At 38.7% G+C, this 12,999-nt stretch overlaps 1 protein-coding gene across 6 annotated transcripts in view; it reads right to left on the reverse strand.

Moving 5' to 3' along the window:
- Positions 1-12,999, reverse strand: part of GRIP1 (glutamate receptor interacting protein 1) — a 310,634-nt gene that overhangs the window by 94,279 nt on the left and 203,356 nt on the right. For 4 of the 6 annotated variants that reach the window (XM_050984727.1, XM_050984739.1, XM_050984735.1 and 1 more), the window contains exon 2: positions 8,822-8,902. The exons of 1 other annotated variant lie outside the window; for it this stretch is intronic. In XM_050984727.1, coding sequence (XP_050840684.1) covers positions 8,822-8,902 — 81 coding nt within the window. Of the gene's footprint in view, positions 1-8,821; positions 8,903-12,999 lie in introns of those variants that run through there. One more of the 6 variants, XM_050984753.1, reaches the window with a different exon arrangement.

Raw genomic sequence — 12,999 nt, forward strand, 5'->3', positions numbered from 1 at the left:
CCCCCTCTTTCCAAGCTCACCCAGCCAGTACATTATCTCTTTCAGAAACTGTCTCCATGCTCCTGTTTCAAACCTAGTCTTGACCATCTTTCTTTTTTCCTTGTCTCCCTCTCCTCACATATCCACTACACCATGCTTCCTCTTCTAACTGAAACCTTTAAAGGAGAATAAATTTTTCAACAGACATCACCAACACTTTGATAAAAACAAACAAAACCAACCATCCATCACAAGGGTAATTTCCCTTTGGGGAGCTTAGAGAGCATGCCAGAATTGTGCAGGAAAACAACTGTCCTGGAAGATGGGACCCCCAACCTCAGGAGATGCACTGATGCTTCCCAGCCTATTTTCAGGTTCCAAGCTCCATTGGAAAATCCTGTGGTATCACAGTGACTGGAAGGCAGGCACTAGGGACTTGTGCTTCAAATGAGCAAATGGCTAGAGGAGTGCAAGCACATGTACAAACTGCAAGCACATTTACTGAGTACAGAACAATTCACTCAGAACTGCCCATCCCTGCCCCAAAATGTGTATGCAACAGCTAAACTGGTGAGACAGTCTTTTTAATTATGTTATAGATGCTACATGGTATATCATCCTATACTACATATAGCTAAATTGGTTTTTCTGGAAAAAAAGTGCAGCTGCAATAAATTAATACATTTTACTTTGAAAGGCTAAATGTTGGTAAAACTACATGCAATTAAATCCAAATACACATGAATGAATGTGTTTGGTACCATCAGCAACAAAACCTGCTCCTGGCTGTGTGAATAGCAAAAATCATTTCTAGTCAGGTAAATTTTCAGACCTTGAGTAAGTTGGGTATTTGAAAAAGTGCATATTCCTTGTGTACAGTATTGCCCTTCATACATTTTCTCCTTCATGGTAAAAGGAGTCAAAAGAGACTGTTCTCTCTTCTAATCCTTTTTAGTATTGAAAAACACCAGCATGTAGCAGATCTGTAAAGAATATGTATAAATAAATCATCAGCAATCTCAATTAGGTAAGAACTCAGTGACCTTTGTTAATTTTCTACAAAGACAAATTTCTTTCGTGTTTATCTGTGTATGAAACATGAAGTCCTTCCAGCAATGTTATTTTGATGAAAAGGAGGAAGGACAAGAAAGAAATCTTCAGTAATAAACATGTGAAAGCAAATTCAGAAATTTTCAATGTCAGTGGGAAGGAAAAGACGTATAGCTCTGCAGCTGCTTCACAGACCATTTGGTAAACCTCCAGCAGGTTAAACAAACACACAGGGAAGCCTGTAAATGATACAGCAACTGCAGCCTCTCATCCAACATGAAAATCAGCAAATGACTTTGCAGATATAATAAACACCTCAAGTGCAGAAAAGCTTACTAGCCTGTGATCTGCATTTCACAGGTCAGAACACTTGCTTCCGGAAATCACCCACGATCGTTACCATAATAACTGTGACTGCAAAGGTTACAGCTAATGGATTTCTAAATGCCTAAAATCTCTTCAGTGGCATTTTGTGCTGATTTTTAAAAGTACATAGTAAGTGTCTATGAGAAAAATGCAAATTGAGGGAAAAAAGTGCTTTTGTAGACACATACTTGAATTTCCTAACCCAGCTTTTACTGACATACATTTTATTTTCAAGTCTTACTTCTGCAATGAATTCTTTTTTCTCACCATGAGAACTATGAAAAAGGTTGGGGATGATTTTGACAGATTTTCTCAGGCAAATCATGCTCTTACTCTTCAAAACCAGTTAGCCAATGACGACTGTTTCACATTTTGATGGGGGATGAAGGATTAGGTAACACAGTGCTGCATCTGTGACATCAGAGTGCTTCTGAAATGTGAGGGAAGCTGAAGTTAAAGTCAAAGAAGGTTTCTTTTGACAAGGATGAAAAAAATGAGGACTACACAAGTCAGACAACATTGCTTGAGAAGGTGGCTGCAGTGTAGCAAATGATACAAGGGGCCTGCTGATGTTAGGAGCACTCTGTCAAAGAATAACGGGATCATTTAAATCTTCTGCAGTTTTACTCAGCAGAGGAGCCTGAAGGAATTGCTCCAAGTTAACTGTGGCATCAGAACAGCTGCTTTTGAACACGTGATGTCTTGTCAATGCCATATTAACCACTAAGGAAAACAAAACTGGCTCTGGAGCTGTGTTTGCACACAGGTAAACGCGTACCCACAGGGATGCATCGTGTCTGTCACATCTGTCAGTCACTGGGAACCTGGCGCAGATGTTAAGAGCTGAGCTACAGGAATAACCTGGGAGCCATCTCCCTCCTGAGCAGGGTTACTTAATGGAACTTAGATCCCAGGATCACTTCTGAAGTCTAACTTGTTTTTCAATCAATGTGGATTTTTTTTAAAAAACCCTTTTATCTCTCCATCTTACTTTCCAGATTTCTCACTTTTTTTTGAGATTATCTTGCAACGGAAGATTAATGTGCTCCATCTATGCAGTACAGAACTTCTCCTCATTTAAATCGAGGCACAGCACACACGATCTTAAATTCAGTTAATACAATTCTATATTGGCAACTCAATGACATCATAAGTGGATCACATGTTCTGGCTTTGATTTAAACTGGATTCTGGAATTTTTGTTTATCTATCTATATATATATAGAGAGAGAGAGAGAGAGAGAAAGATATAGAGAGAGAGATATAAATTCAATTACTTTCTTATTTCTTCACAACCTCTGCTTGCTTTCTGATAGTAATTTTCTGATGGTATTTTTATTTAAACAGACATTCCCAGATGTTACAAAAGCCCAAGAATCATAGTGAAGAACGAAAGAGGGTCTTTAAAATTCTTCAGCTTCCACCTGACCTACATTTGAGTTCATCGGCTGTGGGTAGTAGACAAACCCCTCAGGAAAGCCAGATTTGATGCAGCTTGAGACAGAATATGAGCATTTGCTGCACAGCAGGCTGTGGGCCAGGGAGGGGAAAAAAGGCATACCTCTGTATTTTTGTAAACAGCTCCTCTATGTGTTCAGAGCCAAGGACTGGATGAAAACTGCCTTACTGCTTTCTAATGACATTTACATTGTGTATTTAAAAATATCAGAGCCTGAAAACTCCCAGGATGTTAATTATTGGTTTTATTACAATAATTTAGTATTTCATAGCTTCTCTTAGGAATATTTTGTGTCCTAAGCAATTACTGAGGACACTACATCATACAGCAATTACTTTTTTACTATCAGCTCTGTAAATATTATCTTTGAAGGCATTTTAAGCTTCTTTGATTTGTATGTGCTCCCTTCTAGCTAAGCAGTTCAAAATTCAGCCTACCCTAAAATTATGTTTGTTTAACATTTTAGTTTTGCATTAAAATCCTGTTACCAAGCTCCCCCCAAACAAGGCTGCAAACCATCTACTAACTGCAATTCCAGATCTTGCACCACTGCAGAGGATGTGCTCAGGGCTGTACATTCACTCTATTTTCCCTCCAGTTTGATGGCTACCCTTGTTTTTGAGATCAAACACTGTGCTGAAATACAAAACCTGTATTACAGCATGCTTCAAAGAATCAGGTAGTGTGGAAAGAAAGTGCAGTATTTACACAAGTACAAAGGAACTGAAAAATCCAGTTGCTTTAATTTCAGACTTTAAAGTCTTCACAATTTTCCTTCAGAGCATAGTGACCTATTTTAATAACTGACCTGTTAGTACCTCCCTGCAGCCATGTACAAAACTTGCAAATGACAAGGAATAATAAAAAAACTGGTTAGAGAGAAAAAGAGGCTCCTGTTGGTGGAGAAAAACCTCAAAAGAATGATCTTTAACATCTAGTTTGGTCTTTTCCTGCTTGTCTCTGCAAAGGCTGGCATGCACTCACACTATGAATGCAGATAATTTCCCTGTTGTCACTGTGGAGTAGAAGGTGGCTGGAATGAGACTTGGGAAGGCTCCTGTGGGTCCCAGAGGCAGACAGAGCTGGAGAACAAGGGTTACAGGGGAGGCTAAACAACAGTGGCTTGGACAACACGGTGAGGACAAGACTTCAAGGGCCTTCTGCTAGGTGTGCTGAGCAGGGCAGAAGGCAGGCAGCTCTGCTATCTGTCCCAGACAAGAGGAAAACTCCTCTCTTTGAGGAAATATTTCCTCTACTCTTTGTTATTTGGTGCCCATTTCTTGAACAAGAATTTACTTAGGAAACAGAGAGCTCACAATTGCAATTGCACTAAGACAAATAAAATCTCTGAATTCACAGATGATTCAAATAGCTCTCCTAGTGTATAGTTCACACTATAGTTCTTCTGAGCCCTTGACTACTTCAGGCAACGAGACTTTACATAGTCAGAAGTCTGAGACAGTGCATATGTCTAGGTCAGCAGACAGAAGAAGGAAGTACGGATTTTTAAATTTTTAAAATTTAATGCCAACTGGAAAATTTAATGCCACTTTTCCAAAAAAACAAACCAAAAATTAAACACTGAGAAGCTGAAACATTTCACATCAAAAAAAGTGGTGTTTTGAACTATTTTTTTTTTTTTTGTAATGATAAGTTTTAAGACTGAATAAAAAATATGGACTAAAAGCAAAATGAAACTTTTGTTGCAGATTCTATGAAATATTTTAATCAGTCTTAAATGTAACATGTCTTATTCTCACTTCACAAAGCAATAATTTTTATTCTTGTGCCAGGTCAATTTGTTCCCCTCTATGTCCCCAGTTTTCAGTAAGTGAATTGAATTGAAAACAAAGAAATAGATTTATAAAGTGAACAGTTTGCACATCATTACTGTTGACTGATTTACCTGTGTTGTTAAAACAGGTAAGAGGGCATTGAATTTTAGTTTGGAAATCATGGGAACAGCTACTCAGCCTGTCCATACTGAGGACAGCACAGGAACATGCTTATCTTGAAGTAAATGTTAAGGGCTCCTTGACTTCAAAGTGCCTCTTGAACAGTGCCATGAGCTCTTGACATTCTATCAGTGCCACAGGAATAGCTGATGTCCTTTTTAAAGCTTCTGCAGGAATAAGCAATCCCAGGAATGACACCTTTGGCTCACCTGCTACTGGCTCAACACTTGCCCTTGGCGGGGCACTGCCTGGACCTCAGCAAATCAGGAAACGTCAGAACTCAAGGGAACTATGTCCATCTAAACCTAGGCATTCAAGAGGCTGGCTATCAAATACCCTAATTTTAAATTACAGTTGTTTTTAACTGCATCTATGATTGTGAGGGAAGGGTCTAACCCATGACTTCTGAAACACATTGTTTTCACTGATATGCCTTAACACTAGTCCTGACAGTTTCTTCAGGAGGGCACAATACACTCACTCCTTTGGCTTCTATAAGGACACAGTAGCTATAAGGGTTCATTATATTCGGCTTGACAGTCTAAATTTAAATATTTAGAGGGGAAAATCCGTTTGTTTCTGACTGCAAGCTGCTTCTCATGCTAGCATTACCTCAAGCCTTACTTTTAAGTTAAGAAATTCTGACTGTGAAGCTAAGTAATGTTTCAAACAATCATGTATATATAAATGCAACTAAACACCTACACACATGCAAAATCAAGTCCATGTTTCAAACCGCATTATATTAATGCATATAATTTGAATTAACTTTTATTTCAGCAATTCTGTAAATCCCTTTGAAAGGATCTGTTGCTTGTTGATTTTGCACCATGTGAAGACATGGTAAATATGACATGTAGTCTCATCACATGAATTATGCATTCTGCATCTCAAATAAGCAGGTTCTGTTCCAGGGAGATGCTTAATCCATTCCTTCCTTCTGGGGATGAAAGAAATTAAACTCAGTGCACTGATCTCACAGTATGTGCTCATTTGACTTTAATTATAAAATGATTATTTCAACATTTTTTCCTGTAAAATAAACCAAGCTTGAGCTCCATGTAACCTCTACAGAATAACATTGCTTCTCTGTGCACTCAGTCAGTGCTCATCAATACTGCTCTTTCAATACAGTTTCACATGGAAGGATAAAACCCACCTCAAGAGGTTTGCAGCTGGTACAGTAGTTTCAGGCCTCGCAGCAACAAAAGCTCCCCTTTTTGATAGTTGCCAAAAGGATGGAGCAGTGAAATCCTTTAAAGTGAATTCATATGTCACAAGAAGGAACGTTCACCAGACACAGGGAGATGCCACGATCCTGTTACCAAGCTGGAAGATTTACATCTCACATCCTGTGTATTATTTTTTTGTCACAGACTGTTCAAACCTGTGCAAAACTCTGCATACAATCAATTACCTTGCTAAAACCCAGAAATTTTCCCTTGGCTAATTCAATAGGCAGAGCATTCCTTGGGAATAGAACATCTGCTGTCCATGTTTTAGGAATGACAGAGCATCAAGTGGAATAGACAGCTGTACTGTCAAAGGTACTCCCTATGCTTCAAGCTTGAAAAACTAGCAGTTCAGAAATGTGACGTGTTATCAGGCATACCATCTGGGGGAACAGAAATGAATGCTTTCCATAAAGGATAAGATCTCCATGTGAGGATTACTGACAGTAACTCCAGCTGACATGTTCCTATCCAGGTCCAGCAGAATTTACTGGGTTCACTGCACCACACCTTCCAACTCAAAAGCTATTTGGAGATGACCTACATAACGTCAGAAAGGTGATCCTGCTCCCAAGCAAAAGCAGCTGTTCTGCTTCTGGTCTTGTACTAATTAATGCTACTAGTTAATAGTGAACCTCCTGTTGCCAAACAAAGCTGGCTAGCTGGGATGCTTCTGCACCTCTGCCAAGACTAATCCACAATGTGAATAAAATGCTCACACACAAGTGAGAATAGAAGCTATTTACAAGGTGCTATCTCACATACAAAACATGGTATCAAGTGATATAAATGTTTATAGGTTATTTTCAGAAACTTCAGTCAACTCCTAAATGTTCAAAGTCTCATAATTCTCAAAATAGTGCTTAGTTTTGCAATGCCTTTTGTGTATCTAAACCCAAAACGCTGACTGTGTTACAATGAGAATTTGCTAAGGCATGAAGAATTTTAATTACAATTTTTTTAAATATCCAACCAGCTCAATCTCATTTATCCTTTGGAGCTCCTAAGGTCTAGAGATGGAACAAGTCATTCAGATAAATGTCATAACTATATTAAAAGCTAAAGAACATACATAAGCGTAGATCAGCTGTTTTCAGAACACCTGAAATAAAGCAAAGCACATCTCACCGAACACTTGTATTATCTCTCTGAATAAACTGTGACTTATGCAGAGCACACAGTAAAAATTTATCTGCAATGCTCTCAAAAACTCCAGAATGCGCATCAAAAGTGTAAAAAAATCAAAATAAATGGTCATTAGTCATGATGACTATTACTCAACACCTGAAATTCCTAATCTTATCAGATGCTCTGAAGAAAAATTGTACCAGTACATTTTCATCAAACTTTCTTTTTAAAGAACACAAGAGAAAATCGTCAGGAGTTCTCGAAATGTCATGTGAAACCACAAACTTCAGCCTGTTCTCAGACCTTAGATTAAGTGTTTTATAAATACAGTAGCAACACTTTAATGGTAACTACTAAGATCACAGCAAAAAAACCCAAAAGGTTGAATACTTTCAAGGCCATAAGTATTACTGCCTATGAGCTACAGCATTACCTGAAAAGTACCCTACAGAGGTCTTCATTCACTCTGAAGAATGATGAATATTGACTTATATTGACTTGGATAAAAAAAGACCTGGTTGATGTTTGTATAATTAAATATTTTCTTAGAAGAATAACTGCACACTGGATGCTGTACTTGTGCTTTTTCACAATGGCTATGATCTTCATGAGTCTACCATAAAAATAACAAATTTTAAATTACTATGGTGCTTTCAAGAATGAACATGAATGTTCATTATAAGCAATACTAAATAAGGCAGCTTGCTCCCTCTCACACATAAAAACACAAAGCATCCACACAATGTGCTTTGGCTGCTCCCTATAGCTGTTGGGATGCAATCTGAGCCTAGAAGTGGCAAAGGTCTGAGCTCCATCCCCCATCCACAGACTCTCTGTGTCTTTGTTCAATAATAAAGCCACTTAGCACAGGCAATATTAACCATTAGAGGGTGGGTGACATGACCTCACAGCTTCTGATTTCTATTGCAATTCATCTTCCCTTTGAGTCAGAGGTTACTGTGCTTGAGGTGAGAAGGGCAACATCAGTAACTCCACCTGAGTGCAACCTTGGTCAGTGTTCATCTGTTTTCATTAAAAGGTCTCTAAAATATTACTTGAGGTGAAAATCCCTTTAGATTGCTGCATAATACGTATGTCAAACTTGTACGTATATCAGACTTGTCTGAAGGAATTAAAAGAGACACAGGTAGAAAGATCACTTATTTTAACTAACCAGTGATCTAATGGTCCAGAGCTTTGTGTGAAGCAATGACGCAGAAGACAAGGATGGACAAGAGATTCTGCACGTGGCAGAAAATCACATGAAGACAAGAACTCAGTGTTTCTCTGTTAGACTTCTGAGGCTGGCTGATGAGTAGTGGAAAGTATGAGCCAATCTCCATCTATTATCAAAACCAGATAGCAAAGAAGAGATTTCAAAGGGCCTGCAAATATGAGTCTCTGATGAAAAGGTGGTTGTGCTCAGTGTCTCAAATCTGCTGTGAAAGACAAAGATACAGGGATGTTCTTCACAGCAAAAGCTTGAAGCAACCTAACTGTGGAGACTTCTTACAGCTCTCAGAACTTTCCTTATAAAGTTGCTTGATGGCAACTGTAATACATTTGCTTTTTATAACTAGTTGAATTTTGATTAGAATTACCTTGCTGTTCAAAAAGAAGTTAGGTGTTACAAAAAGCGAAGCAAGTCTTACCTGGAATACTCTGTCTCCTCACAGACAGTGCTCCATCAGGTGCCTTTGCCTGGTTTGCAGATTTTGTGTAAGGACTCTCATCTAAACAGAAACAAGCAACACCTCCAGTTACTGTTAAATATAATGTTAAAACCAACATTTTTTTATCTAGATACTGTATGAACTAGCAGAGCAGATCAGAAGAGATGCTATGATCCAGATGAGGATGGGTATTTCCAAATGCTGATTCAATGCTCAAGGTCATGTTTAGACTTGATGACAAAGGCTCTGAATAGGAGAGCTGAAAAGGATCTGCTAAAGCTCATACTGGAGCTAACACATTTTGATGACAGGCCTGATATATAAAGGCTTTTTCAGGTTTAACACACTGATAGAAATTGCCCTTTTCTCATGTTTAGAAGCTTCGAGTGTCAAAGTCTTGAATGAAAGAGGCACTGTCCCTGCTCAGGAGTAAAAGGCTCTGGAAGCTTTGAATATTCTGGCTGGGAAGATGCACTCCTTTTCCTTTAGGATCTGTCAGTGTGTGATTCCTTTTCCTTTGTAACAATTGATTGGAGAAAACATCAGAAAGCTGTTGCCAAACAGTCCAGGCACATTTGTGCCTCAAGAACAGCACTGTACCTGTCTGTGTCTAAATAGGAAGCTATGTGGAACACCTACTGATCAACCTCAGTGCATAAAAGACCACTGATGGTGGGACAAGCAGGTGAGTCACCAATTAGAGACAGCATTAGGCAGAAAATGAGTCACTTCTACATCCCTCTTAAGAGCAGAATGATGGTAAGGAAAAAAATCAACCCTATTGTAGCTTTGAAAAGGACAAACTATTAGTGCAGGAAAGAAATGTGAATAAAAGAAGAAATAGTATATGCATTTTATCATTTCAATCAAAAGAAAGGACTTAGAAGAAATAAGGCTTCTGCCTTGCCCTCCCTTTAATTGAGTGCTCAAAGACTTTGAAGTGTCACAAATCTTTCTGTTTGCATATTTTCCTTCAGATTCCAAACGACTGATGCATTTATGGCATGTGCATGAATACAGGCTTAAATACTGATCAATGAGTAGAGGAATCAAAGACTACATTATCTGTTATAGCATCCTCAGATCAAACAGAACCATATAAACTTTTTCTGGAGGACCATCTTTTCAGCTGACACTCTTGACAGTATAATCCTTCTTTGCTGATTGCTCTTTACATCTGGCAAGGTCTCAAACTCCTTTAGAAACGTGCATCAAAGACAGCAGTCAGTTTTTATACCGGGAGATAAGGGTTTGGTCAGCATAATTTAATTTAAAATCAGGTCTCAAAGAAGTGAATGAAAGAGCTGGTGATCCTTTAGAACAAGAACTTCTGTAATGAAGTCTGCTACTATTAGGCAGTTGTAACAACAAAAAGCTTAAATTAGTTTAAGAGAGAAAAAGAACGAAAAGGCAAAATAACTATTTATAGCCATGAACCTTGATGAAAATACAGCAACTAGTGAAGAACATGTATTGGTAAAATAGCACAACAGCCAATATAATTGTGCTTTCTACAATAAAATGAACTAGGACAACAGTAGTACAAGTGGAAGACTAACAGGCTTGATTATGTTGCACGCTAATACAAACACCAAGAAAATAAAGCTGCCAGCTGCAGGAAATAGAGAAGCATGGAAAAAATGTTAACATGGACCTAGGTACATAATTTAAGAAAAAGATATGTGAAGCCTTATCCTTCCATTTCAGGTACGTTGATAAGCTAATATTATTGCATATGCAGAATATACACCCCCTCATTAAAGAAAAAAAAAAAACCCAGACTGATCTAAAGCTTCTGAAAGAAGCAGCTTTTATCTTTTTTTCTTTCACTGAGCTTGAACGCAAGGCTGAAGACAGAGAAACTGAACATGTGGCTTACATGTCCCATCCATTACTACTCAGTTGCAGTTGCTGAACGTGACAGCAGATAGTGTGAGACACACACATTTTTCTATTAAAAAGTGGGCAGGAAACATAATACAATTTCTCTATAACTGATGGATAGTGATGACTTCTGGGCTCTAGTTGACTGTATGCTCTACCTAGGAAAAATCTATCTATTTACAGAACAAAACAGTCCTCTCCAAGTCAGACTTCTTACATGCAAAATATTATCATCAGACTGAGGGAGAGGAAAAAGGAAAGAAGAATTTTCACAACTAGACTTTTTCCACTTAATCTTTCTCATGGACTAAATGAGTAAATCTCCACTCTCATGCTGGAAGACTTTCCCAATATTGGACTGGACTAGGAGTACCTGTGGTGATCCTGAGTTCAGAACATAGGACAAGTCTGCAAATCTTTCTGGTTAACAACACCAATGAGGGGAGGGGACTGCACATTCAAATACTTACTAGGGAGCCTGAGCAAAAATGTTTTCTACATAGTAACTGGCAGATGTGAAAGTAACTATGACTGCACAGGTGAGTAATCTAGTATTTTAATTTGTGCCTACTATAACTGAAAGCCTACATGGGGTGGGTACTGCAGGCATGAAATTACATTCCATTTCTTAATCAGCTCACAGATTTTTGTAGCAAAACAAAGGGCCCAAAAAGTTTCTTCATAAACTTCTGAAACCCCATACATGCAAAATATACCCTATTATTATTGGGAAAGAACAATGAGACATTGGTGGACTGGTAAGCTGTTCTCAGAACTGGAAAGAATTTTCTTCCAATGCTCTTTTAACAGTAGAATCAGACTAGAAATAGGTATGAAGGACTCCAAGAAGCAAAGGACAACAAACACAATCAACTGTACAAAGAGTTCCTATTGAGTCTTACTGAGATGCTTAACTGAGACAGGAACGCAAAATGAAGATCAGACAAATGCAGAAATACATGTCACCCTGAAGAAGCTAGAGAGACAAGGAAGTCCTGAGAGCCCTGAAATGTCACACACCTTTCATGGTGCCCCAAATGAAAAAATCGGTTTGTACGTACTAACAAAGTTGCATGAGCAGCCACAAGAATTTATCATCAAATGAAAATTTCTTGATGCTTTTATCCACTCTGTAGTTAGCAGGGAGGGTCTTAAAAATGCAAAAATATGACAGCACTGCCTAAGGGGATTTGTAGGAGAGTTTTGTATTACCAGCAATGATAGACTTGGAGATGAAACTCAATTCAGGAAGCCAACACACAGAAAAAGAAAGAAGCAAAAGGATATGAAGCATTCCCCCTCCAATCAGGAGATAACAACTCAGAAAGAGGAAAAATTGTGATATATTTTAAGACGCCACACATACAAAGTAGAGGGAGAAACAGGCTAGATTCGGAAAGATAAATCTCACCTGTTTACACCCCTAATAGTAACACATCATCAGCAGGGAGTGAGCCACAGTCCATAAGGAACTCACAGGCCAAACTGCATTGCCCCAGAAATGGCGCAGAAATGCTTTCACACAGAGACACAGCTGCAAACCCTGCCACTCAGCAGGGATTCTTGTCTGCTTCTGAAGGAATGCTCCACTGGTGGCCACATTCCCTACCAGCTTAGCTACACCCATCCACTTGTGCAGCTGCTTTTGATACTCCACAGGCTTTTATTTCCTCTCATAATTCCCTCTGGCTAAAAAATCAGTCAACCCAGAGTAAACAATTTCAGCTAGTCAGTAGGTCATACAAAGGTGTCGGCTGTGCCAGCAGATCTCTTCACTCAGTGACTACAGGAAACCAACCCTGTTACGCTGTTAAAGAGGTAGGGGTCATTTCCACCAAATTCATACTTTGCATGATTCTTACAGCTGTAAATGTGCAATAGGGAAAGATGTACACTGTGTTAATTCACTCCTTCTTGGCAGAACACAAGTGATAATCTCAGAGGTGACACCTTGCAGATTATTTGGATTCTTAAACAGCAAAGCAAAATTACCTTTTTGTCTTCTCCTTTTCCTTGTCCTCATGAAACAGTCCTGAACACCAGTAACAGAAGCTTACACGTCATCCTTTCAAAGCCCTGTATACCATTAAAGACTACAAAGACAATAATCAAGTGGGCAGGCAAGTATTCCTCTCCTTACAGCTATTACTGTAGGTTCATTGCCTTTTGTTTGTTTGGTAAACAGCTTTTTTTGCACTTTCCTTCCTATTTTTAACCTGATGGCGTCCCTATCCTGTAACTGAATGATTCATTTTTTGAGTTAGGGACCATGC

This window comes from Serinus canaria, chromosome 1A, assembly GCF_022539315.1.
Source record: "Serinus canaria isolate serCan28SL12 chromosome 1A, serCan2020, whole genome shotgun sequence".
NCBI lineage: Eukaryota > Metazoa > Chordata > Aves > Passeriformes > Fringillidae > Serinus > Serinus canaria.